Here is a 27,219-nt window from a genome sequence, read left to right as displayed (position 1 = left end):
CTTTTATCTTGTAGATGTTGAGAGATGGCTTGTTGTCCTGACATCAGGAAGTAAGTGCAGGAGAAGGCCATTCAACCCTTCAGGACAGAGGTTCCCAATGTCTTTCCTGTACTCTATCTCATCGTGGCTGACAATAGTGTTATGATCAGTGGACGTGCATCACGATCCCATTGGCATGAGACTGGGCCACAAGTTGTGGGTGGCAAGGTCATGACCCTGAGGGGCATTGATGTCAAGGGTCAGGGTGCAGGGAATGTTCTGACCAATGCCAACTGCCTGAGAAATGAACAGTGATGTATTTTCTTAATTCATCATGGCTGAAGCAGGTGGGCTCACTTCTGACTAGACTTTACTGTGGGCATTTAAACAGGAAAGGTAAACTTTCTTTATTAACAAAGAATAACCCAGAGAAAGGAGAATGTTACTCTTGGAAGTTCAGAGAGTCACAAAGTCACCCAGCAAGGAAACAGGCCCTACCTTCGGTGCAACTTGCGCACGCCGGCCAACATGCCCCATCTCCACTAGTCCCACCTGCCTGCTTTTGGCCCATATCCCTCCCAACCTGTCCTATCCATGTACTTGTCCAAGTGTCTCTTATACGTTGTGTTATTCCTTGCCTCCACTACCTCCTCCAGCAGCTCGTTCCATACACCCACCACCCTCTGTGTGGAAAAGTTACCCCTCAGATTGTCCAGTCCAAAGCTCAATGAATGACCACTCTACACATCTCAGTTTCCTGTCACCTGAAATTCATAAGTGTTCATAATAAACAAGCTTTTCATTAGTTACATTAGTAATTCACATTAACCATTCCACACAAGTTAACAATTAACATTAACTTTCCTCAACCAAGTACAATGTAGATCCCCTTTAAATTCCTTGTTATCTTCTTAATCATAACAAATAGTCATCAACTGAAAACCCTTCTTCATGAAGTGACCCAATTAAAACACAATTGGACAACTATCCAGGAGACAAATTCATTCTTGCCACCGCCTTCATGAAGTAAATGGAACCACACGCAGAAATCAGTCTGACGGCTCTCGATCCAAAATCTCACCTGTCCATGTTCTCCACAGATGCTGCCTGACCCACTGAGTTACTCCTGTAATGTGTCTAACTTTGGTGTAAACCAACATCTGCAGTTTCTAGTTTCTACATTTTACATCACCCAGATACAATTTCAGTTGTATCAAGGTAAGGGTATCATCCAGAGCCAGCGCTGCCCTCGCAGCTGCGGCTTGCCTGCAGTCCGTTGTCTTGTGTTTTTCGTTGTTTTCGTAGTGTTTGCGGTCGCGCTTGGGGGGGGGGGGGCTGTAAAAGTATCTCTCCCGAACGGAGACCCGACCTTTGTTTTCTGTGTCGTGTCTCCGTTCCCGCTGTGGCCCACCACCGGTCAAGCACCTGGAGCTGGCGGCCTCCGGCTGGGACCACCTGGGCTCTGGTTGGTAGAGCCCGTGGCCCGGACTCACCACCTGCGGCGCTGGCCGCCTTCAGATGTTGCGGGAGCGGCTGCGACTCGTCTCCGGAGCCGCCTGGACGTCGGAAGCCCGCAGCCCCTGACCTGGGTGGGGGCCGACATCGGCAGCTCCGGCAGCTGTAGCGGCAGCGTCTTCGCCCGCCCCGAATCGCGGGGCTTGTGTCGGCCCGCCGCGGACCTTTCACCGTCCGGCGTGGCCTGAAATAGGCCGCGGGATTTTCTCCGCCCGGCGGGGGCTTCAATGTCGGGAGCCCCGACCGACCCGACATGGCAACTCCAACAGCCTGACCGCGGGAGAAGACGGCAGGGGAAGAGAAAAAGACATTCTGGCCTTCCATCACAGTGAGGAGGGACTGGAGGAGACTCACTGTGATGGATGTTTCTTTTGTTTGGTGTTAGTTTATGATTGCATGTGTTATTGCATTTTTATTGATTATTCTTATTGGCCTTATTGTTGAACTGCGGGTAATTTTTTATTTCACTGCACATTTATGTGTATGTGACAAATAAATGACTATTGACTATTGTCATCTCTTTACTGAAGATACATCCTTTAATTCTGACTGTGCCCTCTGGTCCGAGACTGTCCCACTAGTGGAAACATCCTTTTAGTTCTGAGATACAGCACAGACAGCACAATTCCAGTTCCACCAGAAAAAACAATCACCATTAAAACCCTGGACACTTCAAATGACACAATTGAAAGGAAAAGCCAGCGCAATTAATCAAAGAAGCAAACACATTTCAGGAGAAAGCTATAATGTTCTCACCTACCTCCTGCCTTGGCGACACAGATTCGACCCAGAGCACTGGTTACAACACTAGCCAAGGACAACCGCACTGAGACCCTCCCACAACTCCTTTTATACAGAGGAGTTGGCAATTACCTATCACATCTGAATCCTATCAAGCTTCAATTAAGTCGTTTACCACATTAACCCTTCGCCCACCAGTGGCTGGTCAAGGTTTGTTGCACACCTCACAATGTCCACCTGGGGGCAGTAGTTGGCTGGGGACAATAATTGCCCTCTGTTGACTAATTGCTGTTTGCACAAAGTGGCTGCTAGTATCTCCTTATGTCAGAGAAGACCAGAAGACACAAGAGCAGAATTAGGCCATTCGACCCATCGAGTCTACTCCGCCATTCAATCATGGCTGATCTGTCTCTCACTCCTAACCCCATTTTCCTGCCTATGTCGTGGTTACCTGTGTTTAAAATGAATCAGATGACACGGATAATTCTTCAAGAGGTTAAAAGCCTTTATTTGCAAACAACGGCTGGAACAGTCAGGATGTCAACCATCTGACTGCCCACTTAGCACATGGAGCAGCCTCTTTTTATAGGATTCTTCCAGCCTTATCTTCGTTACCTTATCTCCTACTCGTACTGCTTTTTTACAGTCATTCATCTTTTTGCAGTCACCCTGTCTACCTTGCCACCATTAAACCCCACTTATTGATGAATGTTCATATTTCACCTTTCAACCCGCCACCATTAAACTCCCAAGTACCACCCCGTACCACCCCACTCATTGATGAATGTCTGTATCCTTCACATTTTACCTTTTACCCCGCCACCATTAAACTCCCAAGTACCACCCTGTACCACCCCACTCATTCCAACTCGTATGTTTCTTCTCCTCGCTCCACCATTATCTTTTGACAGGGAGCAGGGGTAAGCAAAGGCTAAGGGATAGGTAAAGGCTAAAAGCAAAGGAATCTCGCCGCCTGAGCAGTTACAGACACGTGTCAAGGGTAAGGAATGTCTAGAGCGCCTTAATTAGTTACAGAGAGGCGCCTAATGCCCAAGTAGTAACAATGTATAAAATAATACCGTAACAAAGTCTAATCTATAAAATAATATCGTATTATTGCCCATATTCCCCCCTTTGAGACCTACACGGTCTCACAGAAGAAGAAAACCAAAAAACGCACATGTTGTTAACTCAAATCATAATTCACTCTCAACCATTAGCCCCCCAACTTAGGATTTTGTTGAAATAATGTGCTGTTTGTCAGTGTTCTCCTTCCAACATGCTAACATCCTGGGTCACTTGGCCAAAAACCTAACCCCATATGTCTAGGGTAGGAAAAAAGACCCAGCTTCCCTTACAACTACGTTCTTAGTAAATTGCTCAACATTATAGTATTCTATCGGAGGGATCTGTTTCTCTTGGAGGTGAAATTTGCCGGTATCCTGGAACAACGGCAGCTGATTCGCAGTAGCTTTCACTCTTCTCCTGTATTTTCGTTCTCTTGCCCGTTTACCTCAAGGTCATTCACAGGTTGTGCCTGTGGGACAGTCCTTGAACAATGATTGAGATGGTACCACGTGGACCGGCCCTCTACCTGAACAGCAGTCGGTGAGGCCTTAGTTACTGTGAACGGTCCTTCCCTTCTCGGCTCATTCCACCTTCGTCGAAAGGCTCGCACATAGACCTGATCTCTGGGTTTAATAGGTCCTTCTCCCTGGTCCGCCTCTGGCTCCTTTTGCTTTTCCTGTGTGTAAATAGACTTGTGTATCATAGTTAACTGTTGCATGTATTGTTTAAGTTCTACCTCTAATTGCTCCAAACTTGGTCCCTTGTAAGTACCTCTCCATTTGGGTATTGGCATGGGTCTGCCAGTGAGCATCTCATGTGGTGTTAAATGAGTTATTCGATTAGTTTGCATGCGACAGCTCATTAATGCCAATGGCAGGGCATCAATCCAATTTAACTTTGTAGTTGCGCAAATCTTGTTTAATTTGGCCTTCAATGTTCCATTAACTCTTTCTACCATGCCCTGAGATTGAGGGTGGTATACACACCCAAATCTTTATTTCACTCTCAGGGCTTGCAGCACCAACTTAACTGTTTTTTGAATAAAAGCCGCTCCATTGTCGGAGCTGATTTCGGTTGGTATACCGAATCGTGGGATGACCTCGTTAGTCAGAAACATGACTACAGTTCCTGCACCTAAATCCTTAGATGGTACTGCCTCCACCCATCTGCTAAATCTATCAATTACTACCAGCATATACCTTTTCCCTCTTACTTTTTTCAGCATGTCCACATAGTCAATAACCAGGTGCCTAAATGGTCCTTCAGGCACAGGTATGTGTCCTATAGGTGTTGATATTCCCTTTCTAACATTGTTTTGAGCACATATCTCATATTGTGACAAAATGTAATCCACTGAAGCCTGTAGATAGGGTGACCAAAATCCATCTCTCTTCATCTTCCTTAACACTTCCCCCCTTGCACAGTGGTCTAGCCCATGCGCTTCTGAGATGAGAATGGTCAGCAGAGGTGTAGGTGCTACCAGCAAACCTTCGTCCGTAGTCCACAGGCCCTCTACATCCTGTTTGGCTCCCCTCTGTCTCCACATTGTTTGTTCAGCTAAAGTAGCCCTACCTTGCATCGCAATTATATCCTCCTGTGTGGGTTGCGGGTCCAAATTTACCTGCGGGGCAATAATGGCTGATTGGCATCCAGACGCTTTTCTGGCTGCTTCGTCTGCGGCATGATTGCCCTTTGTGATCATGTCGTTTCCTTTTTTATGTTCCTGGCATTTAACGATAGCTAGTGTCTTAGGTTTAGTCAGTGCCTTTATTAGGTCTGAAATTTGCTGAAAATGCTGTATGGGGTCCCCATTGCTTTTCTTGAAGCCACGCTGCTTCCATACTGCCCCAAACAGGTGACAGACCCCATGTGCATATGCTGAATCTGTGTAAATGTCAGCTTTCTCACCCTCCATCATTTCACACGCTGTTGTTAAAGCCTAAATCTCTGCTAACTGGGCTGAACAAGGTTATCATATCATATCATATATATACAGCCGGAAACAGGCCTTTTCGGCCCTCCAAGTCCGTGCCGCCCAGTGATCCCCGTACATTAACACTATCCTACACCCACTAGGGACAATTTTTAAATTTACCCAGCCAATTAACCTACATACCTGTACGTCTTTGGAGTGTGGGAGGAAACCGAAGATCTCGGAGAAAACCCACGCAGGTCACGGGGAGAACGTACAAACTCCTTACAGTGCAGCACCCGTAGTCAGGATCGAACCTGAGTCTCCGGCGCTGCATTCACTGTAAAGCAGCAACTCTACCGCTGCGCTACCATACCGTAAGAAGGTTGTGGGCAAGCTTCTAATCTGATTGTTTGAAAACCTGATTGGTCCTGCTGCACTACTGCAAATCCTGCATGATTGCCATCATAATCCCTATAGCATGAACCATCCACAAACAAAACTTTCTTCTCCTCATCATTCAATGGTTCTGATGGTAAGTCTGTCCTTAACTTAGAAAAGACCATATTTTCCCCAATGCAATCATGGGGTTCCCCCTCATAGTCAAGCGGAACATAATCAGCTATGTTACTTGTGGTGCATCTTTGTATTGTAATGTCTGGGAATGTCAACAGCATTTGAAATGCTATTATTCTGGCTGGTGTTAATACAAACTTCCCCTTCTCCAACAGCTCTACTACTTTATGGTGTGTATATATAGTTACAGGATAGCCCATGGTTATAGATGAGGCTTTGTTGTACGCATAGTGCAATGCAGCCAGTCCCTGATAGCAGGGTGGGTAACCCTGCGCCACCTCATCTAATTTTGTACTGTAGTATGTTACAGGCTGCTTAGCTTTACCTATGCCTGTTTCCTGCGTCAGTACTGCTGCAGCGTAGCCCTCCTGCCTGTTGGAAACGTACAAGTGAAAGATTCTCTCATAATTTGGCAGGGCCGGGGCTGGGGCTGACTGTAACTCTCGCTTAATGATGTTAAAAGCTGTCTCCGCCTCCTCATTCCATTGTAAAACATTCCTCAAATTTGTGTGTCCTGCTTCCTTCAGTATTTTTCTCAATGGCATCACAATTTCAGCATATTCTCCAATCCAGTCTGAGCTATATCCAGACATTCCCAAAAATGTCATCATTTAATTATTGCCTCAATTTGATCTGGTGCTATAGCCTTTACTCCCTTGGAGATCAATCGTCCTAAATATTCCACCTGTTGCTTACAAAACTGCAACTTCTTCCTGGACACTTTATGGCCTCCGTATGCCAGCCTTTCTAAAAGAGTCAGGGTGTCTTGCTCACATTGCTCCTCACTTTCAGAGCAGACCAACAAATCATCCACATATTGTATTAACGTACTACGTAGGGATATACCTTCCAAATCTGCCTTCAGTACCTGATTGAAAACATGAGGCGAGTGTTTAAATCCCTGCGGCATCCTAGTATAAGTATATTGATTGCCCCTGTAAGTAAATGCAAACAAAAACTGGCATCTTTCCGCTAACGGTACGCTAAAGAATGCTGAGCAGAGATCAATCACTGACAAGTACGCTGCCTCCGGTGGAATGTTAGTCAGCAGTGTGTGTGGGTTTGGAACCACTGCTGGCCAGTCTCTCACTACCTCATTGACTGCTCGTAGATCATGTACTAATCTATGGGTAGAGCTACGACACACTAAGGGGCAGAAAACGCTAGTGGGAGTTGTGTACAGGCCACCTAACAGCAGTAGGGAGGTTGGGGATGGCATCAAGCAGGAAATTAGAAATGCATGCACTAAAGGCGCAGCAGTTATAATGGGTGACTTCAATCTACATATAGATTGGGTGAACCAAACTGGCAGGGGTGCTGAGGAAGAGGATTTCTTGGAATGTTTGCGAGATGGTTTTCTAAACCAACATGTCGAGGAACCAACAAGAGAACAGGCCTTTCTAGACTGGGTATTGAGTAATGAGGAAGGGTTAGTTAGCAGTCTTGTTGTGCGAGGCCCCTTGGGCAAGAGTGATCATAATATGGTAGAATTCTTCATTAGGATGGAGAGTGACAAAGTCGATACAGAAACAAGTGTTCTGAACTTAAAGAAAGGTAACTTTGAGGGTATGAGACGTGAATTGTCCAAGATAGACTGGCGATTGATGCTGAAAGGGTTGACGGTGGACATGCAATGGAAGGCATTTAAAGGTCGCATGGATGAACTACAACAAGTGTTCATCCCAGTTTGGCAAAAGAACAAACCAGGAAAGGTAGTGCATCCGTGGCTAACAAGGGAAATCAAGGATAGTATTAAAACAAAAGATGAAGCATACAGATTAGCCAGAAAAAGTAGCATACCAGAGGACTGGGAGAAATTCAGAGTCCAGCAGAGGAGGACAAAGGGCTTAATTAGGAAAGGGAAAATAGATTATGAGGGAAAACTGGCAAGGAACATAAAAACAGACTGCAAAAGCTTTTATAGATATGTCAAGAGAAAAAGATTAGTTAAGGCAAATGTAGGTCCCTTGCAGTCGGAAACAGGTGAATTGATCATAGGGAACAAGGAGATGGCAGACCAATTGAACAAATACTTTGGTTCTGTCTTCACTAAGGAAGACATAAACCGTCTGCCGGAAATAGCGGGGGACCGGGGGTCTAAAGAGATGGAGGAACTGAGGGAAATCCAGGTTAGTCGGGAAGTGGTGTTAGGTAAATTAAATGGATTAAAGGCAGATAAATCCCCAGGGCCAGATAGGCTGCATCCCAGAGTGCTTAAGGAAGTAGCCTCAGAAATATTGGATGCATTAGTGATAATTTTTCAAAACTCTTTAGATTCTGGAGTAGTTCCTGAGGACTGGAGGGTAGCTAATGTAATCCCACTTTTTAAAAAGGGAGGGAGAGAGAAAACGGGGAATTATAGACCAGTTAGCCTGACATCGGTAGTGGGGAAAATGCTAGAGTCAGTTATTAAAGATGTGATAGCATTACATTTGGAAAGTGGTGAAATCATCGGACAAAGTCAGCATGGATTTACCAAAGGCAAATCATGTCTGACAAATCTTATAGAATTTTTCGAGGATGTAACTAGTAGAGTGGATAAGGGAGAACCAGTCGATGTGTTATACCTGGACTTTCAGAAGGCCTTCGACAAGGTCCCACATAGGAGATTGGTGTACAAACTTAAAGCACACGGTATTGAGGGTTCAGTGTTGAGGTGGATAGAAAATTGGTTGGCGGACAGGAAGCGAAGAGTAGGAATAAACGGGTCCTTTTCGGAATGGCAGGCAGTGACTAGTGGGGTACCGCAAGGCTCAGTGCTGGGACCCCAGTTATTTACAGTGTATATTAATGATTGGGACGAGGGAATTGAATGCAATATCTCTAAGTTTGCGGATGACACGAAGCTGGGTGGCAGTGTTAGCTGCGAGGAGGACGCTAGGAGGCTGCAGAGTGACTTGGAAAGATTAGGCGAGTGCATGGCAGATGCAATATAATGTGGATAAATGTGAGGTTATCCACTTTGGCGGCAAGAACAGGAAAGCAGAGTATTACCTGAATGGTGACCGATTGGGAGAAGGGGAGATGCAACGTGACCTGGGTGTCATGGTGCACCAGTCATTGAAAGCAAGCATGCAGGTGCAGCAGGCAGTGAAGAAAGCAAATGGTATGTTGGCATTCATAGCAAGAGGATTTGAGTTTAGGAGCAGGGAGCAGGGAGGTTCTGCTGCAGTTGTACAGGGCCTTGGTGAGACCGCACCTGGAGTATTGTGTGCAGTTTTGGTATCCTAACCTGAGGAAAGACATTCTTGCCTTAGAGGGAGTACAGAGAAGGTTCACCAGATTGATCCCTGGGATGGCGGGACTTACATATGAGGAAAGACTAGATAGACTGGGCTTGTACTCGCTGGAATTTAGAAGACTGAGGGGGGATCTTATAGAAACATATAAAATTCTTAAAGGGTTGGAGAGGAAGATTGTTCCCGATGTTGGTGGAGTCCAGAACTAGGGGTCACAGCTTAAGGATAAGGGGGAAGTCTTTTAGGACCGAGATGAGAAAACATTTCTTCACACAGAGAGTGGTGAGTCTGTGGAATTCTCTGCCACAGAAGGTAGTTGAGGCCAGTTCATTGGCTATATTTAAGAGGGAGTTAGATGTGGCCCTTTTTGCTAGAGGGATCAGGGGGTATGGAGAGTAGGCAGGTACAGGCTACTGAGCTGAATGATCAGCCATGATCATATTGAATGGCGGTGCAGGCTCGAAGGGCCGAATGGCCTACTCCTGCACCTATTTTCTATGTTTCTATGTTTCTATGTTTCCACCTTGACTTATCTGCTTTTAAAACTAGCAACAGCGGGGTGTTACAGGGACTTTTTGTTCTGACAAGTACTCCCGCTTCCAACAGACCCTGTATAGTTATTGCTATGCCTTCCTCTGCTTCTGGCTTTAAGGGGTATTGTGGTCTCCTTGGCGGAATTGCCCCTTGTTTTAGTTCTATTTCTACTGAGTTTGCGGATTTCACTTTCCCGACATCTGTATCATGTTGTGACCATAAGCCACGTGGCAGCCTGTTTAACATGTCTTCCTTTGTCTGACCTTCTCCCTTTTGTACTAAAAAGAGATGGTGCTGGGGGCTAATTTCAACTTCTTTTGTTGTTCCCATCATATCTATGCTCACCACTATCTTGACATAATTATCGTCCTCAGATCTCCATACCTTCGGTGTAATTTTTTTCCAGTTAACAATAGTGTTTACTTGCTTCATCATGAGCCCCAAGTCCTTGGACTGATATCCCTTATTTACTAGTAATGTCACATTAGGTGCAGCTCCTGGCACCCTATACCACTTGTCAAAAAAGGTGTTCCATTTAATTTGCAAGGCTGCCCCTTGTTTTCCAATTATTATGGCTTCTGCCCTTAGGTGCTGCTGGCCGCATGCTCCCAGGCGCCACAACCTCTCCTGCTCTATGTCCTGGGTCTCGTCAAACCGTACCGTACAATGTAGCTCAGTCTTGGGTGGGGTTGCTTCAGGTAATAGGGTCATCACTCCCTTTTTCCACCTGTTCCATGTTTTCCCAATTTGATCTTCTATATCTCCTATCCAAAATACATTTGCTTTTCTAGCTTCCCGCATAAACAACTGGGCATTCCATCTTTCTACGCTCAGACCATCTTTGGTACATTCCAACTTTAATTCTAGTTTCAACAAGGCATCCCTGCCTAGCAGATTAATGGGGGTTCCTTTAGATACCAATATCGGCAATATTATTTCCCTATTACTCATTTTTAAACTTACCGGGGGTTGTGCATCGTGTTAACTGTGTTTTTCCCGAGAACCCTACAGTTTTGACAAATTTTCCTGACATGGGAAGGTGGGAGGCATACTGCGGCTGCACACAAGTATATGTGGCCCCAGTGTCTATCATCATAGGTGTTAACCGCCCTCCCAAAATTACCTGAACCATGGGTTCTTCTTCTGCCTGTCGCGTTATCATTGGGTAAAGTCCCTTCCCATCCGGGTTCTCTGGGCACCCCTAGTATCTAGCATAGGGGTTCATGAGTCCAGGCGGGCCTCCTGCCGAGCCCGCTAGGGCTTGCCCTGGGTTAAAACCCTGCTCATCCCCTGTGGGTCCCTGTTGATATGGGCCGGGCCACGGACGGTGTGGGCAGTTTCTTCTCAGGTGCCCTACCTGATTGCATCCCCAACATATTCTATCAACTACCTGTCTACCTACTGGCCTTCCTCTTCCCCTTCCTTGTGCTCCCCCTTGAGGGCCCCAATCCTGTCGGGGCTGATTCCCTGATCTGTTTTGCCCCTGATAGGACATTTGAGGAGAAGCTCCCCCAAAGACATTTATTATTGGCATGGGATTATCCAGCCCCCGTCTGGCTCTGCCATAGGACTCACTGTGCATCAGTGTATCGTTCACTTCTGCTGCTTCAGCCAGGTCTGCTGTTACTGCCAGCATTTTCTTTCCTTTTTCACGTTCTTTCTTGTTTAGTTCTTCTAGTTGCATTTGCATCAACTTTCTCTGCACCTCTTCTTGTTGGTTCACCATTTTTTGTCTCTCCATACGACATTTGTCGACTGCATGAACCAGGTGGTCCCTGAACTGGGAGTGGGATATGGTTGACAATTCCACCACCTCCTCTAGTCTGGACTTAACTCGAGGGGACATGGCGTCCACTATAGCGGTCCGAAACAAAGCGGTCATCAACTCGTTACCGCCTATGTTTTGTTCGGTTTCGAGTCTCCACTTTTTCAGTTGATCCTCCAGATAAGCCGCTGGGTTCTCCGTGTCCCCCAGCGGGTCTCCTTTCAATGTCTTTAGGTCCACCTTGAGTGGGTAACAGTCTCTGAGGGCCTGCCATACCCTCTGCCTGACTCGATCAAATGGCATGCGTTATTTGCCGCGTTTTTTATCCCAGCCATTTCAAATAGTTCTGCTAATTTCGTGGTTCCTATTACTTTCACCAGTAGTGCCTTCAAATCTCCCATAGCCAATAATCGTCCTGTAGTTTCCTCCTCAAAGGCCCTAATCCATTTTCCTGCCCCGTTATATATGCTGGGCAAGGCGTTTTTCAGCCCTTCTAGGTCTCAGGTTGCCCAAGGAATATACTGGGTTTGTCCTGCCTTTTTCAAAAGTAACGGCATCATTCCATCCCTCAGCTCCTGTCTCTCGTTCACCATCTCTTGTTGTGGCTCTACCTGTATTCTTTCCCACCTCATTCCTTCCTGGGCGTACCCCTTGCTTTCCTTTCTTTCTCTTTCTATAGTTTTTTCCAACTCCCTCATCTCCCTCTCTAAGTGCTTTATGATGCCTCTATTTCCCTTCTACGCTCCCTTGTTGTTTCCCCATCACTTTCTAATTCTGCTTAATTCTCACAGTTTTGCCTTCTCTCTGATGCCTGTTGATTACTCGCCTGTGTTTCTGCGTTGTTGTCTCCCTCATACTGCTCATTTGCTGCCTGACGGATCTCACAAATCTTTCTGTCCCTGAGGTCCCTGAGGACCTGCAACCTTTTAATGTCTCCTTCTAGTTCCTGTTCTTCTTGCCTTATCCTTTCCTTTTCTCTCTGCCCCCTTCTTTGTCTATATTCCTTTATGTCTTGCCCATTTCTCCAAACTTCGACTTCTCCCTCTATCTCCACTATCCCTTTCACCAAAGGGCACTGTTTTATTCCGCCCTGGCCACAATAGGGAGGGGGATACCCAGGGTCCCATAGGCTGGGATACAGAGTTGATTTTTTCTCCTGAAGCTCCTGACTTTCATGCTGTTTTTCGGGTTTTTCACCTGTGTTTGGGGTGATATTCTTTTCCTGGTATGCTTTCCTCAGCCTCTCTCCTTCTATTCTAAACAATTTAAGCACGTCTAGTTCTTTTTCCTTTTTTGTTACTCGGATTTCTGATTTATCCTTAGGCTTATAGTTCTTAATCAGCACTTCCATTTCATCACACATACTTATATCAAATGTGCCTTCCCTGGGCCATTTTGTGACTAATTTTCCCGTCCTTTTTTCCCATTTTTCAGAGTGTTTTTTAATATCCTCTTTGGATACGGGGAATTTCTTACTTAGTAGTTCAACTGCAGTTATTTTATTCATTGTACTTGTCTTATTTTAGTGCACTTGGTCAGTCAGTTTAAATGCAGTCCTTGTTTTTACTTCGTTCCGTCGCTATAGTCACTATGCTACCTACTACGCTATTTCTATTTTCTACAGTTCTACTATATTCCTTTAATATTTTGCAATTTTTATTTTTTATGTTATCCAACTATTCCAATTTTTGTTCTGCCCGTACAGACCCCTACTTACTTAGGGTGGTATCCACAGATCATCTGAACCTGCCCGTACAGACCCCTAGCTAACCAGAGTAATCCTCGGTTAACTAGAGCGGTATCCACAGGACGTTTTATCCTGCCCGTACAGACCCCTAGCTAACCAGGGTGATCCCTAGTTAACTAGAGCGGTATCCACAGGACGCCTCGTCTATTCAGTCCCCTATCCTCTTAGGGCGTCTTAGTGACGTCACAAATTCACTTTCTTAACTTATCTATTTTCTACTTACCCCACTGCGCAGCCTTCTTGAGCAATCCTCCGGGTCTCTTTTAGAATATTTTAGACAGATTCTTTGGATCGGAGAGGCCCTTTAACCGCCTAGACGCTTCTGTGTCACCAGCAGCCCCCCGTTTCAACAGGTTAAAAATCCAAATGAAGCGGAAAACCGCCTACCTTTTAGCGGGTGGCCACCCTTGTCCTGTTGTTCCGGGGAGCCCCGTGGGGCTAGGAAGCGCCCTTGGCTGGTCGTCCTTTATCGAACGGGCCTCTTTCCATCCTGCCGACTACGCCAATTTTGTCGTGGTTACCTGTGTTTAAAATGAATCAGATGACACGGAGAATTCTTCAAGAAGTTAAAAGCCTTTATTTGCAAACAACGGCTGGAACAGTCAGGATGTCAACCATCTGACTGCCCACTTAGTACATCGGGCAGCCTCTTTTTATAGGATTCTTCCAGCCTTATCTTCGTTACCTTATCTCCTACTTGTACTCATTTTTTACAGTCATTCATCTTTTTGCAGTCACCCTGTCTACCTTGCCACCATTAAACCCCACTTATTGATGAATGTTCATATTTCACCTTTCAACCCGCCACCATTAAACTCCCAAGTACCACCCCACTCATTCCAACTCGTATGTTTCTTCTCGTCGCTCCACCATTATCTTTTGACAGGGAGCAGGGGTAAGTAAAGGCTAAGGGATAGGTAAAGGCTAAAAGCAAAGGAATCTCACCGCCTGAGCAGTTACAGACACGTGTCAAGGGTAAGGAATGTCTAGAGCGCCTTAATTAGTTAAAGAGAGGCGCCTAATGCCCAAGTAGTAACAATGTATAAAATAATACCGTAACAAAGTCTAATGTATAAAATAATATCGTATTATCTCCCATAACTACTCCCCACAACCCCTGACACCCACTGTAATCAAGAATTTGGACTAGGACGGAGAAAGTGGGGAGAGAGATGGGAGCAGGACAAAGCCTGGCGAGTGATAGGTGGATACAGGCGAGAGGGTGGTTGGCAGATGGGTGGAGTAAGGGACAAAGGCTAGAGGTGAAAAGGAGACGAAGGTTGTCAGATAAGCAGATGAGAGCATTGAAATGTAAAGCCAGATGGATTGATATGGATGCAAGGGGAAGGAGGAAAATATAGGACTCAGGAATTGGAGATGAGTGTACAGAGGGGTAGGAGCAGTGGCTGAGGTGATGGGGAAGTGTACACCTAGGTGGGGGTGCAGCTTAAGAGGGGAGTTACCATCAGTATGCTCAGAGTCCTTTCAGAGTTCTATATTTCCCTTTTACCCCCTTCATTCCCACCCTGTCCCATTACACCCGTATCCCTCCCAAGCTTTACTTTTCATCCTCCTCTCCTTCTGACATATTCTCACCTTTTCATTTCTAGCCTTTGTCACTTACTCCACAATCACCCCCTCACCTTATCCACCCATCACTTGTTAAGCTTTGCCTCGGCCCACCTCACCTTCCCAGCTTTCCCCCACTCCAGTCTGAAGGATTCCAACCAGATACATCTATTCATTTGCTCCAGAGATGCTGCCTGACCCACAAAGTTCCTCCAGCACTGCTGTTTTTGTTCACGATTCCAGCATCCTGAATTGAAAGAACCTCAAATAAATATAATAATTTAGTTTTGACATAGTGAGGAAACAGCCCCTCTGGCCCACCGAGTCTGCACAATCCAGCAATCACCACGTACACTAGCACTATCCTACACACTAGGGACAGTTTCCTAAAACCAATTAACCTACTAATTTGAATATCTTTGGCATGTTGAAAGAAACTAGAACACCTAGAGAAAACCCATTTGGTCACAGGGAGAACATACAAACTCTGTGCAGACTACACATGTTGTCAGGATTGAACCCAGGTCTCTGGCGCTATGAGGCAGCAACTCTTCCACTGTGCTGCCCAATCTTTCCCCAAACACTGAAACCCAAGTGTGGGATTGAAACAGGGGCATTACCTTAATGTCATCTCCATTAAGACCAGATCCATCAGAAAGGTTGGCCGAGAGACCTGTGAGGCCACCATCAATGGTTATGAAGATGAAGTCATGCACTGTCCTTCTACACCAGATGAGTGGAAGAGAGTGGCTGAAGGCTTTGATACCAGATGGAACTTTCAGAACACATGTGGGGCAGTGGACAGCAAGCACGTGGCCATCAGGTGTCCACCGAATGAAGGTTCCACGTACTTCAACTACCAGAAGTTCCATTCCTTCGTACTCATGGCTGTGGTGGATGTAGACTACAACTTCCTGTAAGTGCATGTGGGCACACCTGGCAGTGTCTCAGATGGTGGGATCTGAAGAGAGACCTCCCTTCGAAGAAGGGAGAGCAGGCTTTCCTGATCCAGAACCTCTGCCAGGAGAAGACAACCCTGACATCCCATACACCCTGTATGGTGATGATGCCTTCCTACTCAGGTCATGGATGATGAAGCCATACCCTCACAGGGGAATGTCAAGGGAGCAGAGGAATTCCAACTGCAGGCTATCCAGGGCTAGAATGGTGGTGGAAAATGCCTTTGGCATCCTTGCCAGCAGATTCAGATGCTTGCTGACAACGATGCAGCAGGGGCCCAAGAATGTGCAGACCATTGTCTACTCAGCATGTGTCCTCCACAACCTGATCCGTAGTAGAAGTGCAGCAGCAGCAGCCATGGTGGAGGGTGACCGAGTGGACAACCAAACAAGCAACATCAAACCAGGCTCATGGAGAACTGGAGGACAGGCAGCATCACTGCTGGGACTGGGGATATTGCCAGGAAACACTTCCGCCAAGAAAGCCAAGGAGCAGAGAGACCATCTCTGCATTTACTACAACTCTGAACTAGGCAGCGTACCATGGCAGAATAGGCACTAGACAATAGGTGCAGGAGGAGGCCATTCGGCCCTTCGAGCCAGCACCACCATTCAATGTAATCATGGCTGATCATCCACAATCAGTACCCCATTCCTGCCCTCTCCCCATGCCCCCTGACTCCGCTATCCTTAAGAGATCTATCTAGCTCTCTCTTGAATGCATTCAGATATTTGGCCGCCACTGCCTTCTGAGGCAGAGAATTCCACAGATTCACAACTCTCTGACTGAAAAAGTTTTTCCTCATCTCCGTTCTAAATGGCCTGCCCCTTATTCTTAAACTGTGGCCCCTGGTTCTGGACTCCCCCAACATTGGGAACATGTTTCCTGCCTCTAACGTGTCCAACCCCTTAATAATCTTATACGTTTCGATAAGATCCCCTCTCATCCTTCTAAATTCCAGTGTATACAAACCTAGTCGCTCCAGTCTTTCAATATATGACAGTCCCGCCATTCCGGGAATGAACTTAGTAAACCTACGCTGCACACCCTCAATAGCAAGAATATCCTTCCTCAAATCTGGATATCAAAACTGCACACAGTACTCCAGGTGCGATCTCACTAGGGCCCTGTACAACTGCAGAAGGACCTCTTTGCTCCTATACTCAACTCCTCTTGTTAAAGGTGCTGCTTGCTGATAATATGGGGGGGCATCAGTGGGGTCTCTTCAGTGGGGTCTCTTCAGTGGGGTCTCTTCAGTGGGGTCTCTTCAGTGGGGTCTCTTCAGTGGGGTCTCTTCAGTGGGGTCTCTTCAGTGGGGTCTCTTCAGTGGGGTCTCTTCAGGGTATGTGGCTGCAACACAGAAACATATCGAGAATAAGTGAAAGGCAAAGAATTAAAAACAAATAATGTCAAGTCCAAGTCCCCAAAATAATGTAATTGGGTACCCGGGTGACAGTGCTGCTGTGGTGGTACCATTACCTATGTAAGTGGGTACCTGGTGAGCGTGCTGCTCTGGTGGTACCATTACCTGTGTAAGTGGGTACCTGGTGAGCATGCTGCTGTGGTCGTACCATCACCTGTGTAAGTGGGTACCTGGTGAGCATGCTGCTGTGGTGGTCCCATCACCAGTGTAAGTTGGTACCTGGTGACAGTGCTGCTGTGGTGGTCCCATCACACGTGTCCCATCTGTTGCTGTCCCACGTTTCCCATCTGCAGCAGAATATGCGACACACATTAAATAATATTTCAAACATCAATTTAAAAATTAATGGCTAATTTTGAGGTCAATTTTCCACAACACCACACAAGATTCACTGAAGATATCAACCTGGTGGGAGACATGGGGGGCATGTGGGGGGGGGCATGGGAGGCATGTGGGTGGGCATGGGGGGCATGTGGGGGGGCATGGGAGGCATGTGGGTGGGCATGGGGGGCATGCGGGTGGGCATGGGGGGCATGTATGGGGGGATGGGGGGCATGTATGGGGGGATGGGGGGCACGTGGGGAGGCATGGGGAGGCATGGGGAGGCATGTGGGGGGGCATGGGAGGCATATGGGTGGGCATGGGGGGCATGTGGTGCGGCATGGGGGGGGCACATGGGGGGCACATGGGGGGGCATGTGGGGGGGCATGGGGGGCATGTGGGGGGGGCATGTGGGGGGGGCATGGGGAGGCATGTGGGGGGGCATGTGGGGGGGCATGGGGGGCATGTGGGGGGGGCATGGGGGCATGTGGGGGGGCATGGGGAGGCATGTGGGGGGGCATGGGAGGCATGTGGGTGGATATGTGGGGGCATGTGGGGGGGCATGGGAGGCATGTGGGGGGGCATGGGAGGCATGTGGGTGGGCATGGGTGGGCATGGGGGGCATGTGGTGCGGCATGTGGGGGGGCATGTGGAGGTATGTGGGGGGGGCATGGGGGGCATGACCTGGAGCCGCCCGTGGTCTTGCTCCCTTTGCTGTGCGGGTGAATGGTGCATCCGGAGGGTCCCTCCATAGGATCACACTCGTCCTCACTCAAGGTCCTGGAATGTGGTGCACCTCTGTCAAACTGGAAGGAGATAAACGTGAAGTTGCAGACTGTCAAGACCATCAGGACACGACAAGCAAGATGTCACTTTCACAATGACTGTATTACAAATAATCAAATAATCACTTTCACAATGATTGTGTTATGATACCCATTGTATTCTGGCTTTGTCGGGCTTCCACTCGCATAATGTGTGACCTCAGAAAGGACCACGTCTGTAGGATCTACTCCTGCCTCTGCGTCAGGCTCTTGGCACCAGACCCGGACTTATTCGCACTCTGGGACAGCTTTTCATATCTTGTCCTCTGATTTTTGAAAAAAACACCTAGTTATTCATCTGTATCAATAAAAAGATAAATTTCAGTGTGGATTGCCTGCTTGCAAAACAATGCAGACCACAGCTAGCACTCAACAGGAGGTTTGTACTTAAGAGGTACTCAGGAGGTTTGTACCAGGAAACTCCTTGGCCTTGGCTTCAAGGAGAGCTGTCTTCCCAGCCGTGTTGCGGCACTGCCGGTGGTTGTCATCGTACAGTTGAGGGTCAGATTGATACCACTCAACCAGATCACTCTCCTGTTGGTCGCTGAATATATAAAGTCTCTTGGAGTCATCACCAGTGCTCATCAGGGCTGGGGTGTTGATGGTGGGGACAATGGCAGCCTTCAAGTTGTCCACCAGGACCTCCTCTTCCTGGGGCTTCTCTACCACAACTTCCTCGTCCTGGGGCTTCTCTACCAGGACCTCCTCCTCCTGGGGCATCTCCACCTGGTCTCCTCCACCACGACCTCCTCCTCCTGGGTCACCTCAGTCTCCACCTGCCTCGTGGGTGAGTGTGGGGGTTGAAATGTGCCCTTGGTCTGGCCCTCCCTTCTCCTGGGTACCATTTTTTTAAAGATGAAGTAGAAGTTTTTAAAGTTGAGGTGAAAAATTAGATCTGATCAGGTCAGTCACCAAACAAAGAATGACCAGTTCTCAAGGAAACGCCCAAAGTCCCGTGACCACAGGTGTTAGTCACGGAGGTGCCAGTGATGTGGTAGCGGTCTGGACGGACCTTGCTGTCGGTATGGTTAGGTTTCCGCCCCCATTCAACAGCATCACGGCAGGCTGTTGCAGCTGGACTTCTGTGGACGGGTTTTTCCAGTGCCTGTCGCAACTTATCTTCTCCTGATCCCGGTACCTGTCGCCGGTTGACGTAGGTAATCATCAATAAAACTCATCCGTCCTCAGTACCGGCGACAACGTTCCTCATCTGGCGACAACCTGAGACAGAGCCCACGACAAGCTACGATCATTGGCGTCAAGCCAGCCGTCGCCAAAACTTTAGGGCCGAGAGAAACTTCCGCGACGACTCGGAACTGCTACGACTCATTGGAGACGACTGACGGCCGTGCCCGCGACACCTCGCAAACACCCCGTGACACCCCGCGATACTGGAGACGACTCACGACCGTGCCCACAACACCCCACGACACTGGAGACGACTCACGACCATGACCGCGACACTGGAGATGACTCACGACCGTGCCCGCGACACCAGAGATGACTCACGACCGTGCCCGTGGCACACCGCGACACTGGAGACGACTAACGACCATGCCCGTGACACACCGCGACACTGGAGACGACTAACGCCCATGCCCGCGACACCCCGTGACACCCCACGATACTGAAGACGACTCACGACCGTACCCGCAACACCCCGCAAAACCCCACAACACCTCACGACACTGGAGACCATGCCCGCGACACCCCATGACACCCCGCGACACCCCGCGACAATGGAGACGACTCACGACCGTTCCCGTGACACCCCGCGACACACCGTAACACACCGCGACACATCGCGAAACCCCGCGACACCCCGCGACACACCGCGACACATCGCGACACATCGCGACACACAGCGGCACACCACGACACACCACGACACACAACCACACACCGCGACACCCAGCGACACACCGCGACACACCACGACACGCCGCTACACCCCGCGACACACCACGGCACACCGCGACACACCGCGACACACCGCGACACCCCGCGACACCCCGCGACACACAGCGACACACCCCGACACACCACGACACCCCGCGACACACAGCGACACACAGCGACACACCGCGACACACCGCGACACACAGCGACACACCCCGACACACCACGAGACCCCGCGACACACAGCGACACACAGCGACACACAGCGACACACCGCGACACACCCCGACACACCGCGACACCCCGCGACACCCCGCGACACACAGCGACACCCCGCGACACACAGCGACACACAGCGACACACAGCGACACACCGCGACACACCCCGACACACCGCGACACCCCGCGACACCCCGCGACACACAGCGACACCCCGCGACACACAGCGACACACAGCGACACACCACGAGACCCCGCGACACACAGCGACACACAGCGACACACCGCGACACACCGGCATATGTGTGGCCACAGCCTAGTCGCCTGCTGTCGCCTTAAATATCACGGAACTGGGACAGGCCCTTAATGCTGGAGGAGTGGGGGTGGAAGGGGAAAGGGGCAGTATGGGACTTGGGGATAGAGGGGTACGGGTGGAAGGGGAAAGTACAGGGCTTGGGGATGGGAGAGGAGCAGACAGAGAGGAAGGGAGAGGAGCAGAGTGACTGGGGTGGTGGGAGAAGAGGGCACCCCAGGGTGGTGGTGCAGGGAAAGAGGGAGGTTTCCCTTCCTCAGTACACTCATCTCCCATCTGTGTGTCACATTTCTTTCATCCCTCTTTCGCATTGCACCCACACACATCCCTCTGGCTTACATTTCACTCCTCTGCTTATCCAACACATTGTCACCTTTTCATCTCTAGTCTTCACGTACTCCACCCATCTACCAAGTACACCCTCACCTGTATCTGTCCATCATTTGCCAGGCTTTGCCCACCCCACCTTACCTTTCCAGCTTTATTCCAGCCCCACTCCAGTCTGAAGGCTCCTGACGCAGCACATCTGTCCATTTCCTGCCGATGCTGCCTAACCCATTGAGTTCCTCCAACATTGATTTTATTGCTGAAGATCCAGCATCTTGAATTATAAAACCTTGACCAAAAATAGGGAACCCATTGTTAATCTTTCAAAGACTTACCCCACTGAAACCAAAGGAGGGGTTGAGATAGGGGCCTTACTTTCACACCATCTCCATGAAGATCACATCCAGATAGACAGGATAAGGTTGCAGGAACATTACAGGGCGTGCAGCAGCTCAAGATAGAGAAAACCCAACTGTAACAGAACAGACAATACTTTAACCGATAAAAAACACTGAATTAAATGAGATTTGTATCAGGAGAATAGCAATGGGGAAGAAGTTTATTCCATCTTACGCCAGCATTTGGCAGAATGGGAAGAGACCGTCTGACCCCAGCAGACAAGTGTCTGCCCAGCAGCACAGGTCAACCCCAGCAGCACAGGTCAACCCGAGCAGCACAGGCCAACCCCAGCAGCACAGGCTAACCCCAGCAGCACAGGTCAACCCGAGCAGCACAGGCCAACCCCAGCAGCACAGGCCAACCCCAGCAGCACAGGCCAACCCCAGCAGCACAGGCCAACCCCAGCAGCACAGGCCAACCCCAGCAGCACAGGCCAACCCCAGCAGCACAGGCCAACCCCAGCAGCACAGGTCAACCCCAGCAGCACAGGCCAACCCGAGCAGCACAGGCCAACCCCAGCAGCACAGGCCAACCCCAGCAGCACAGGCCAACCCCAGCAGCACAGGCCAACCCGAGCAGCACAGGCCAACCCCAGCAGCACAGGCCAACCACAGCAGCACAGGCCAACCCCAGCAGCACAGGCCAACCCGAGCAGCGCAGGTCAACCCCCCCCCCCCCCAGCAGCACAGGTCAATCCCAGCAGCACAGGTCAACCCCAGCAGACACTCCCAGCAGCACAGGTCAACCCCAGCAGACACAGGTCCAGTACTTGGAGATCCTGGGTGAAAATAAACACGTTATTCAGAGGATGAAAGCAGAAAGCAAACATATTGCAGCAACACAGACACTTGCCAAATCAAATATAGATTTAGCCCAACTCTAAAGAACTACAGTGGGGTGAATGGAAGGACAGGATTAGTAAATTGAAATAAGACTTAAGAGCCATGACTATTAAACTCACTTTCCCTAGGATAACTTTAACCAAGGAATAACTAGGCTGGAGATACTCAGTGGGTCAGGCACCATCTGCCTGACTGCAATGGAATGGACAGATGATGTTTCAAATCAGGACCTTTCATCAGACTGATGGAGTTGGGAGAAAGCTGGAAAGAGATGGGAGCAAGATAAAGCCTGGTGAGCAATGCTGGATACAATTGATTAGCAGATAGGGGAGTTGTAACAAAGGCTAGAGGTGAAGAGGAGACAAGTGTCAGACAAGGAGAAGAGGTTTGATGTGCAAGTGTACAGGTGAGGGGAAAGGAGTAGGTGACTGGAGTGTTGAGGGAGGAGAACACCAGGATGGGGAGTGTAGGGAACGAGGGGGTTTCCCTTCATTACGCTCATCCCCATCTCCAAGTCTCATTCCCTTTTATCCCCACCTGCCCCATTACAGGTGGATACCCATCCCATTACACCTGGATACCCATCCCACTACACCTGGATACCCATCCCATTACACCTGGATACCCGTCCCATTACACCTGGATACCCATCCCATTACACCTGGATACCCATCCCACTACACCTGGATACCCATCCCACTACACCTGGATACCCATCCCATTACACCCGGATACCCATCTATTACACCTGGATAGCTTTACATTTCACACCTCTGAAGTGTTGTCACCTTTTCACCTCTAGCATTTGTCATTTACTCCACCATCTGCCCATCATCCCCCTCACCTGTATCCACTCATCACTTGCCAAGCTTTGCTCCATTTCCCTTTTCCAACCTTCTCCCACTACTCCAGTCTGAAGGCTTCCAAGCTGACAAGTCATCTGTCCATGTTCTCCACAGATGCTGCCTGACCCGTTGAGTTACTCCAGCACTCTGTGAAACGTCACCTATCCATGTTCTCCACAGATGCTGCCTGACCCGCTGAGTTACTCCAGCACTCTGTGAAACGTCACCTATCCATGTTCTCCACAGATGCTGCTTGACCCGCTGAATTGCTCCAGCACTGTCTTTTTTTGTAAACCAGCACCTACTTATCATATCATATCATATATATACAGCCGGAAACAGGCCTTTTCGGCCCACCAATTCCGTGCCGCCCAGCGATCCCCGTACATTAACACTATCCTACACCCACTAGGGACAATTTTTTACATTTACCCAGCCAATTAACCTACATACCTGTACGTCTTTGGGGTGTGGGAGGAAACCGAAGATCTCGGAGAAAACCCACGCAGGTCACGGGGAGAACGTACAAACTACTTACAGTGCAGCACCCGTAGTCAGGATCGAACCTGAGTCTCCGGCGCTGCATTCGCTGTAAAGCAGCAATTCTACCGCTGCGCTACCATACCGCTACTTGATTTTCATCCCAAATCTTCCCTAATTTCAGGGTTTTTACAAATTTTGGCATCTGGGCAATGGGTGAACTACAGGGAAAGGAAACTGGTCACAGAGCAATAAAGAACAATTTTGCAGGAAAGAGCACAATAATATCTAATTTGTCGACCGCACTCAATATGCAGTGAATTCATAAACAGGTCGCTCCAATTTGTGCTCAACACTCCCACCGCGTGGTGATCCGCTGCACTGCAGGCCCGTCTGATATGTGGACAAAGTCCTGATTTGACTTGGCAGCAACAACAATTCCTGGCAATATCCTCATAAATCTTGTCGACACCCTTTCCAAAAAGGTTTCCAAGCATTGGAGACAGAGATAGGATCAGCTCTTTGGGGAATTTTATACGTCATGATTCCAATCCACACCAGATCACAATTTGAGAGTGTTGTCCACATATCAGACGGGCCTGTAGTGCAGTGGATTACCAAACGGTGGGAGTTAAAACAAATGTAGGTCCCTTGCAGTCAGAAACAGGTGAATTGATCATGGGGAACAATGAAATGGCAGACCAATTGAATAACTACTTTGGTTCTGTCTTCACTAAGGAAGACATAAATAATCCGCCGGAAATAGCAGGGGACCGGGGGTCAAATGAGAGGGAGGAACTGAGTGAAATCCAGGTTAGTCGGGAAGTGGTGTTAGGTAAATTGAATGGATTAAAGACCAATAAATCCCCAAGGCCAGATAGGCTGCATCCCAGAGTGCTTAAGGAGGTAGCCCCAGAAATAGTGGATGCATTAGTGATAATTTTTCAAAACTCTTTGGATTCTGGAGTAGTTCCCGAGGATTGGAGGGTAGCTAATGTAACCCCACTTTTCAAAAAGGGAGGGAGCGAGAAAACGGGGAATTACAGACCAGTTAGTCTAACATCGGTAGTGGGGAAAATGCTAGAGTCAGTTATTAAAGATGGGATAGCAGCACATTTGGAAAGTGGTGAAATCATTGGATAAAGTCAGCATGGATTTATGAAAGGTAAATCATGTCTGACGAATCTTATAGAATTTTTTGAGGATGTAACTAGTAGAGTGGATATGGGAGAACCAGTGGATGTGTTATATCTGGACTTCCAGAATGCTTTCGACAAGGTCCCACATAAAAGATTAGTATGCAAACTTAATGCACACGGTATTGTGGGTTCAGTATTGATGTCGATAGAGAACTGGCTGGCAGACAGGAAGCAAAGAGTAGGAATAAACGGGTCCTTTTCAGAATAGCAGGCAGTGACTAGTGGGGTATCGCAAGGCTCAGTGCTGGGACCCCAGCTATTTACAATATATATTAATGATTTGGATGAGGGAATTGAATGCAACATCTCCAAGTTTGCGGATGACACGAAGCTGGGGGGGCAGTGTTAGCTGTGAGGAGGATGCTAGGAGGCTGCAACGTGACTTGGATAGGTTAGGTGAGTGGGCAAAGGCATGGCAGATGCAGTATAATGTGGATAAATGTGAGGTTATCCACTTTGGTGGCAAGAACAGGAAAGCAGACTATTACCTGAATGGTGGCGGATTAGGAGAAGGGGAGATGCAGCGAGACCTGGGTGTCGTGGTACACCAGTCATTGAAAGTAGGCATGCAGGTGCAGCAGGCAGTGAAGAAAGCGAATGGTATGTTGGCATTCATAGCGAGGGGATTTGAGTATAGGAGCAGGGAGGTTCTGCTGCAGTTGTACAGGGCATTGGTGAGACCACACCTGGAGTATTGCGAACAGTTTTGGTCTCCTAATCTGAGGAAAGACATTCTTGCCATAGAGGGAGTACACCAGATTGATCCCTGGGATGGCAGGACTTTCATATGAAGAAAGACTGGATAGACTCGGTTTGTACTCGCTGGAATTTAGAAGATTGAGGGGGGATCTTACAGAAACTTACAAGATTCTTAAGGGGTTGGACAGGCTAGATGCAGGAAGATTGTTCCCGATGTTGGGGAAGTCCAGAACAAGGGGTCACAGTTTAAGGATAAGGGGGAAGTCTTTTAGGACCAAGATGAGAACGTTTTTTTTCACACAGAGAGAGGTGAATCTGTGGAATTCTCTGCCACAGAAGGTAGTTGAAGCCAGTTCATTGGCTATATTTAAGAGGGAGTTAGATTTGGCCCTTGTGGCTAAAGGGATCAAGGGGTATGGAGAGAAGGCAAGTACGGGATACTGAGTTGGATGATCAGCCATGATCATATTGAATGGCGGTGCAGGCTCGAAGGGCCGAATGGCCTACTCCTGCACCTATTTTCCATGTTTCTGTGTTTCTATGTTGTCCACATATCAGACGGGCCTGCAGTGCAGCGGATCACAGTAAGAATGCCCCTCAGGTCCTTTCAACCCAATATTCCACATCATCCCTGCATGTGTTCCACCTGCTCGTTCCACATTGTGCTTCAAATATTTGCAATAATTACTGATCAACAATGTACCACAGATAGACACAAAGTGCTGGAGAAACTCAGCAGGTCAGGCAGCATCTGTGGAGAACATGGGTAGGTGACATTTCACAGAGCACTGGAGTAAGTCAGTGAGTCAGGCAGCATCTGTGGAGAACATAGGTGATGTTTCACAGAGTACACAGAAGCAGGGGGATTTATTATGGGGAACAAGGAAATGGCAGACGAGTTGAACCGGTACTTTGGATCTGTCTTCACTAAGGAAGATACAGACAATCTCCCAGATGTTCTAGTGGCCAGATACCCTAGGGTGACAGAAGAACAGAAGGAAATCCACATTAGGCAGGAAATGGTGTTGGGTAGACTGATGGGACGGAAGGCTGACAAATCCCCAGGGCCTGATGGTCTGCATCCCAGAGTACTTAAGGAGGTGGCGCTAGAAATTGTGGACGCATTGGTGATCATTTTCCAATGTTCTATAGATTTAGGGTCAATTCCTGTGGATTGGAGGGTAGCAAATGTTATCCCACTTTTTAGGAAAGGAGGGAGAGAGGAAACGGGAAATTATAGACCAGTTAGTCTGACATCAGTGGTGGGGAAGATGATGGAGTCAATTATAAAAGACGAAATTGCGGAGCATTTGGATAGCAGTAACAGGATCGTTCCAAGTCAGCATGGATTTACGAAGGGGAAATCATGCTTGACTAATCTTCTGGAATTTTTTGAGGATGTAACTAGGGGGACTGACAGGGGAAAGCCGGTGGATGTGGTGTACCTCGACTTTCAGAAAGCCTTTGACAAGGTACCACATAGGAGATTAGTGGGCAAATTTACAGCACATGGTATTGGAGGTAGGGTACTGACATGGATAGAAAATTGGTTGACAGACAGAAAGTAAAGAGTGGGGATAAATGGGTCCCTTTCAGAATGGCAGGCAGTGACTAGTGGGGTACCGCAAGGCTCCGTGCTGGGACCGCAGCTATTTACAATATACATTAATGTATATTGGATGAAGGGATTAAAAGTACCGTTGGCTAATTTGCAGATGATACAAAGCTAGGTGGTAGTGTGAACTGTGAGGAAGATGCTATGAGGTTGCAGGGTGACTTGGACAGGTTGTGCGAGTGGGCGGATGCATGGCAGATGCAGTTTAA

At 48.3% G+C, this 27,219-nt stretch overlaps 1 protein-coding gene across 2 annotated transcripts in view; it reads right to left on the bottom strand.

The window, feature by feature from the left end:
- Positions 1–16,797: 16,797 nt before the first annotated feature.
- Positions 16,798–27,219, bottom strand: part of LOC144589972 (uncharacterized) — a 287,778-nt gene continuing 277,356 nt past the window's right edge. The window contains exons 12-15 of one of the 2 annotated variants that reach the window (XM_078394887.1): positions 21,076–21,403; positions 18,034–18,155; positions 17,248–17,315; positions 16,798–16,955 (exon numbers count right to left, since the gene is read on the bottom strand). In XM_078394887.1, the coding sequence (XP_078251013.1) occupies positions 16,915–16,955; positions 17,248–17,315; positions 18,034–18,155; positions 21,076–21,138 (294 nt within the window). In that variant the 5' untranslated portion in view covers positions 21,139–21,403 and the 3' untranslated portion in view covers positions 16,798–16,914. Of the gene's footprint in view, positions 16,956–17,247; positions 17,316–18,033; positions 18,156–20,613; positions 21,404–27,219 lie in introns of those variants that run through there. The other variant, XR_013546105.1, reaches the window with a different exon arrangement.

The sequence above is a fragment of the Rhinoraja longicauda genome, unplaced genomic scaffold (genome assembly GCF_053455715.1).
Source record: "Rhinoraja longicauda isolate Sanriku21f unplaced genomic scaffold, sRhiLon1.1 Scf000089, whole genome shotgun sequence".
Taxonomy (NCBI): domain Eukaryota; kingdom Metazoa; phylum Chordata; class Chondrichthyes; order Rajiformes; family Arhynchobatidae; genus Rhinoraja; species Rhinoraja longicauda.
The sequence above is the reverse complement of the archived record's forward strand: the minus strand, read 5'-3'. Positions and strand labels throughout refer to the sequence as shown.